Consider the following 7,121-nt stretch of genomic DNA (forward strand, 5'->3'; position numbering starts at 1 on the left):
CCACAATCAAATCATGATTATCAATTAGAAATATCGAAAACAACATTTGAACTATAGATATTAATAATTAATCATTGCCAGCAGTTTTTATTTCATTTACGTACTGAATAGAGTAGTGACGTTGGCACATAGAATGGCAATGAACATGCAATTATTGTCTAAAAATATATTTTTAAACATTGAACAATATTTTTAATGGTTACAAGATAAATGACCTTGCTCTCGTAAATCCGAAATGTCCATTTTGGAATAAGTGGAAATAAAATAGCGTTTTGCTGCATACAATTTCACAACAAACACAGCGTTGCAAAAAAAACACCCTTGAGAAAACTTTTTTTGAAAACTCTAAAGTTGGTATTATGAATACATTGAAAATCATCTACTATATTAGTTGGAATCAAAGAAACTATAACTTTTTAATTAATAAATGTAGTTTTGATGGCATCAGTACCAGCAGAATACAATTTCAGATTGGCTAAAGTAATCATAAGTACTAAGCTGCTCAAACATAATTTTAAATAAAGTTTAGTTATTTTATATAATCCGAAACAAATACATTTCTTTTACATATAAAAGTATAGTTTCACTATAATAGTACAATTTTAAAAGCCTAAAAGGTATTTCGGTTTGACATTATTGCTCCAAATTAATTCATAATCAAATCATGTATTTGGTATTTGACTAATGGCGGCAAATTTAATGACAATGTGTTGTTTGTATCACAAGGAGTCAGACAAGTTTATCTTTGAAAATAGTAAAAAGTAAAATAAATGTTATATTGTTTTGTTTGTAAAATGTTATAAATATAGGTAGCATAGGTCGTTTTTTCTTTATCGTTAATATAAAGATTTTTCTAATTTTTAAGAAGAGCGATATTGTTATTTGAAATACTTATTAAACGTAATTAGGCTGGACATTTTGGATAGTATTTTTAGACAAGTCATGCATTCGAGGATTCAATACTAATAAATATTGAATATTCGATAATCATGATTTGATTGTGGTGGTGGACATTAGACTGCAGTCACACAGAAAAATTGAGTACATTTAACAGGCTCTTTCAATTAATAACATTTGTTTGCTGTAATCCAACTTTAGTGACCAAGATGGCATTTTTGCTACTTTAGAAATTAGTGAGTTGTAGCCCAGAGGGATTTAAAAAAATAAGAATAAGCTTGTAAGTTAAGCAGGGGCCCCAAGAATGTCCATGTAAAATTTCAGTGAAATCGGACCAGTATTTTTATGTGATTGAGTAAAACACACACACAAGAACACATAGCCAGACATCATTAGACTTTATAATGAGATAGATTAAAAACTATGTGTTTCTTACCACTAGTTGAAGCAATAGTAGTGACAGTGTTGTGATGAACTTCTTTCAAAGGAGCTGTCTGACTGGTATTCTCCTTAGTATCAGGTTTGCAGTATCTTGATCGGTTACGTTCCAACATCCTCTGAAACAATACAAATATTTTGCAACTTATAAAACTAATATTTTATATATTTATCCTAATGATCATCAATAATTTTTGTAACGTACACAATACACCAGAAATAACAAGGCTATAAATAGATTAAATATTAATAACAATACAACATGATAATAACAAACTTTTTGCGATAAAAACTTAGTGTAATTAGCAATATTAACAAGGTAGGTGATTGCCATATCAAAGATCATGTAGTAGGCTTTGATGTAGCTAGTTGCATGCAAAATATCAAGTAAAAAATTGCAAAATGTCATTGTTGAGATGTTTTTGCGGACATCAGGAAGAGGAAAAAAATGCTTCCGCTCCAGACAGACATTAGTGAAATTATGCCAGTCCACTGAGTGATAGACTTTAATGATGCAGAAGCCCAATCCCACTGATAGAAATACATCACCAAACTCATTTTGTCTATGAATGAAATGAAGCTTCATGTATCTTGCAAAATTTAAAGTCTATACATGAAATTGTTCACGTTATGTCCAATGGATAGTGTGGATACATAGATGCTCAAACAAAACTCATAAAGGGACATGCCCACCATCAAATACATGTTGTCTGACTAGAAATGAAGTTTACATGCAAACCTTAAGTTAAAATCCATAATTCAGTTCATCCTTAAGATATCATTAACAGACACACAGGCAGTTAAAAAGACATAAGGGGATCTTTGCAAGATCTTTAATGATAGTTAAGCAAAATATACAAAGATTAAGATTCCTTGCTCTATCATCGAGATATCATCCTGAGTTAACTTATAAGCTTTGCTAACATCCAGCAAAATCCCATAGAGAGATAAGCAAAATCATCAAATTCTACCTTGTCTTTAAACAAATAAACCAATACACAGTGTTGAGGGAATTGACACTACATTTTAAGTTTGTTTTCATGCCGACGTGAAACTGGCTTTTTCCAGACATTTGCCACGTTGCTGAACGAAGGTAAATATCTGGTAAAATTCTGTTTCCTTCAACAAAATGTATCAATAGGGGCAGACTTTAATAAGCGGCCTACACACGTTATTTGATTGCTATAATCGAATGGTTTGATTGTTTTTATCCGAAGGGTAAGTTACAATTTATTTAACTTATCAACTGATTTCAACTTATCAGTTTAAGTAATTTTAATATAAACAATAAGCAACAAGAAGTAACTAATATTTTGAGACTTTGAAAATTGTGATGAATATGAGGAAAATATATATTTCTCACAAGTGACAAGATTTGGGTAGGGTACGATTTTAGCGGAACGGTTTTTTATATCAATCAAATCAAATCAAATCAAAATTCTTTAATTTACATATTCTTTGAGAATAGTATTTAAGTCAAATTACAATAATAACAGTAACAAGAAAATAACTTTTAAATACATTAAAAGTCAAAAATCTGTTGATAAAATTCTTCCATCGAATAAAATGGACGTTCGATAAGCCATTTGTGTAATGCAGGTGGTAGCTCTCCTTCATTCTTGCTTCTCAGATCTGGAGGTAGGAGGTTGTGAAGCTTGGTTCCCATGTATGACAGTTTCTTTTCAAACTGAGTCGTTCGGTGTGCTAGAAGATTGTACTGGGTGCTGTTTCTTAGGTTATATTGGTGAACTTCGCCTCTTCTAGTAGGGGTTTTTGCTACTGCATGTATCACAGCTTCCTCGATGTAGAGAGAGACAACAGTAAGAAGTCCAAGTGATTTAAAAGTTTCTCTGCAGCTGTCGAGTCTTTGCAGTCCCGAGATAATTCTGATTGCTTTTTTCTGTTTCTTGAGAACCTTTTGCATGTTAGTGGTTGAAGTTCCACCCCAGGCTAACAGTCCGTATCTTATGTGTGACTCGAAAAGCGCAAAGTATGCCACCCTAATTGTTCTCTCATCTGTTGTATCCTTTATCCGTTTCATCACATAGAGGCTGGAGCTAAGCTTTGTGCATAAATTATCCACTTGAGGCGTCCAAGAGAGGTTCTTGTCTAGAGTTATGCCCAAGAATTTAGCTTCATCTTGTTTGTTTACATCTGGTAGGTTTGGGACTTTGTCAGCTTTTCTTCCAAAAGCTATTTGAGTGGTTTTAGCTGTGTTAACTGCAAGGTCGTTATTGTGGCAGTATTGGTAAGCCATGTTCAAGGTTACATAGGAAGCTACTTCTAGACTTTCTGTTTTTGGTTCTTTAAATACCAGGGTGGTATCGTCAGCATACATTATAGTATTACAAGTATTTCCGAGTTGTTGGGGAAGATCAGTTGTGAAGAGAATGAAGAGTACCTGGCCCATTACTGATCCTTGAGGAACACCTCGGTGTACAGGCTGCAGGCTGGATCTTGCTGTTTTGACGGTCCCATTTTCTGTATGTCTTATTTCTACCAATTGAGTGCGGCCTTTCAGGTAGCTTATAAACCATTCTTTAACTATGCCTGACAGTCCCAATGTTTCTAGTTTTTTAATTATTAGCTGGTGATCCAGGCAGTCGAATGCCTTACTAAAGTCAAGACAGATTGCAGTCGTCAGGTTTCCTTCCTCCAAGCCACCAACCAAAGACTCTACCATTTGGACTATTGCTGTTGTAGTAGATTTTCCTTTGGTGAAACCATGTTGGGAATCGCTGAGTAGGTTATGTTCTGTGCAGTGGTTCAAAAGTCTGTTTAAAACAACTTTCTCGTAAATTTTGGAGAAGGTCGATACAAGAGATATTGGTCGGTAGTTGCTTGCTTCGTTAGTATTTCCAGATTTGAATTTTGGGAAGACCTTTGTAGTTTTAAGCTGGGAAGGAAAATGACCAGTATTTAAGGATTTATTAATTACATCAACTAAAGGGAGTACTAGTTCATTACAGCAGAGTTTAAGGACTTTAGATGAGATTTCATCCATTCCGGATGAGTTTTTTGTTTTTAGCTGGTTTATGATTTTCTTGATTTCTTTTTCACTTGTATCGAAGAATGTAACTATCAATACCTAATATTCGCATCTCAAATCTTAGACTATCAATCGATATAAAAGTATCTATAGTCCTCAATAACAATCATATGTTTAAATTAAAATATGAATTTAATATTCACAGTGATCAAACAAATTATTGTAACTAAAATTAGGAAAACTGAAGACGACCATATTTGCTCCTCTCACAGTTACAGTTGTTTGTTTCCTACAAATTTCACATAATGGATTTTTCCGTACGAGTCCAACATGTTGAAGCCACAAAAAACACGTCTTATCATTTTTCAAAGCAATGTCCTGTAGTTTTCTAAAATTGACTGCCATTTTTAATAATCAAATGTTACTTACGTAAAATTGAAATATTACGTTAACTGTTCAAAATAAATAATTAGTATCGATTTATTATATCGATGGGGGTAGGGTACGATAAGTGGACCTGGTTTTTTATATCGAAGAATGTAGTCATCGATACCTAATATTCGCATCTCAAATCCTAGACTATCAATCGATATAAAAGTATCTATAGTCCTCAATAACAATCATATGTTTTAAATTAAAATATGAATTTAATATTTACAGTGATCAAACAAATTATTATAACAAAAATTAGGAAAACTGAAGACCATATTTGCTCCCCTCACAGTTACAGTTGTTTCTTTCTCACAAATTTCACGTAATGGGGTTTTCAGTACGAGTCCAACATGTTGAAGCCACAAAAACAATATATTTTATTTATGTCTCATCATCTTTTAAAGCAATGTTGTGTAGTTTTCTAAAATTTACTGCCATTTTTAATAAAAATTACTTAGGCTATGTAAAATTGAAATATATTACCCTACGTGTATTATTTTAAAGTGTTTACAGCTGTTGATATAGACTATTTAAGTTAATAGTTCAAAATAATTAATCAGTGTCGATTTGTTATATCGATGGTTATGATTAAGTAGGCTAAAATTATCGTTTGAAAATTTTGATATAAAAAACGGGGTCCGCTTATCGTACCCTACAACGAGATTTGTTTAAGTAGCATCAACGTGTGGGTTTGGCTCCTGGTTGTTAACATTCTCCCTCCTGGTAACACATGGGGAGAATTCTTTCCTCCATTTCACATTTCACTTATTGATATCACACTGGGCAAGTTATAAATATTGAAAGTTTTCTTTGATATCTAAGTCTAGGCCATAATTGGTTTTGTTATTTTATAGTCTTATTGTAAAATTTGTGTATTTAAAATTGTAATAAAATATGAGATTCTTCTTGTTAGGTTACAACTCTTATTGTGTAAGATTTTTACATATATTGAAGTTGGATAATATATCAAATTGTTCGATAATAGCAATCAAATAACGAGTGTAGGCCGCTTATTAAACTCTCCCCATCAAAAGTCTTGCCGACAAGTTGATTCAAGTAACCTAACTACATCATTACACTCCTTACTATATTAGTCTAATGTTGAAATGTCAATTTTGTTTACCACTTTACTTATTCTACACTTTTCACGTTTAAGTAACAAATGTCATACCAACACTCAGCCTAACAAAAAGGATTAACTAGACCAACATCAAACTTGATCTTGCCAATATAGAAATGAAGCATTATGCAAAATTTCAAGTTTGTAGGTCTGATAATTCTTGAGATATAATGTGGTCAGCCTATCGAGCTTTGTTAATGCTCCGCCAATAAACTATAAGTATTGTTCACTTGATAATGACAAAAGTTAAAGATAACAAATGTGATCATGGGATAGGAAAAGCACATCTAAGAAAAACCTGGAGTCCAATTTTCACAAATGAAACTAGCAAATTGGAATGTTTATTTTTTTTAAACTAATCCAATATTTCAAAAAAGCAGACTGATAGAATTTTATTTATTTATCATTGTACAAAAATATTCTATTCTTACTTCTGTAAAGTCCATGTTGAATGAAGATTAAACTCTCTTTGCTACAATTATCTTGAGTAAACTGTCTTTTCTCTCTACAGAAAACAAACCTCTATAATCTAATAAAATACTAAAAGGTATAGCATTAATACACTCACGTACGCAATATAAACGGTATAACGTAATGAAATGTTGATATATTAGTCATTTATTTCAAACACGAAAACAATGTTTCAAAGCCCCTTTAGCCTTTACCCACTCCCTTCAAGCAAAACAAACAGCGGGAATAACGAACAACCGTTGCAGTTAGAGAATTCAAAACTTGGGTTAAGCTCTCCAAAGTCTACTAAAATATAATGTCATACAAAGAATTATAATATTATATAAGTATTTGTATGTGCATTGGACACTTGTTTATTATTTATATCAACAATTTTACATAAAAATTAAGACATGTTACATCTAAGTCAGCAATTTACATAATAAATATATAGCTTTTAATTACCATGTTACATAATCAATCTCTATAGTCACAGTAGTCAATATTTAATATAATTAAAATATACATGTAATAATAAATAGTAATGAAAACAGAACAATAACAATAATAACTTAGAAATTAATTCAATTGTTGGAATAGACAACAGCATTAATAAGATTTTATGATTTAAATTATAACGAATAATAAAATATTTCATCCATAACAACTGTATCAAAAACAAAACCACACAAAAAAAACGTAATAAACATTTTCTAGTAACAACAAATTATAATTAGTAAGAAATCAAAATGCATGAAATTAAGTATTACACTCAGTAGAAAATAACATTTAATA

General features: G+C 31.5%; 1 protein-coding gene across 1 annotated transcript in view; it reads right to left on the reverse strand.

Moving 5' to 3' along the window:
• Nucleotides 1–6,573, reverse strand: part of LOC124365776 — a 20,912-nt gene extending 14,339 nt beyond the window's left edge. Inside the window, exons 1-2 of the mRNA XM_046821822.1 lie at nucleotides 6,308–6,573; nucleotides 1,334–1,454 (exon numbers count right to left, since the gene is read on the reverse strand). Coding sequence (XP_046677778.1) covers nucleotides 1,334–1,454; nucleotides 6,308–6,322 — 136 coding nt within the window. The 5' untranslated portion in view covers nucleotides 6,323–6,573. The remainder of the gene's footprint in view (nucleotides 1–1,333; nucleotides 1,455–6,307) is intronic.
• Nucleotides 6,574–7,121: the final 548 nt, after the last annotated feature.

The sequence above is a fragment of the Homalodisca vitripennis genome, chromosome 1, assembly GCF_021130785.1.
Source record: "Homalodisca vitripennis isolate AUS2020 chromosome 1, UT_GWSS_2.1, whole genome shotgun sequence".
In the NCBI taxonomy this organism is placed as follows: domain Eukaryota; kingdom Metazoa; phylum Arthropoda; class Insecta; order Hemiptera; family Cicadellidae; genus Homalodisca; species Homalodisca vitripennis.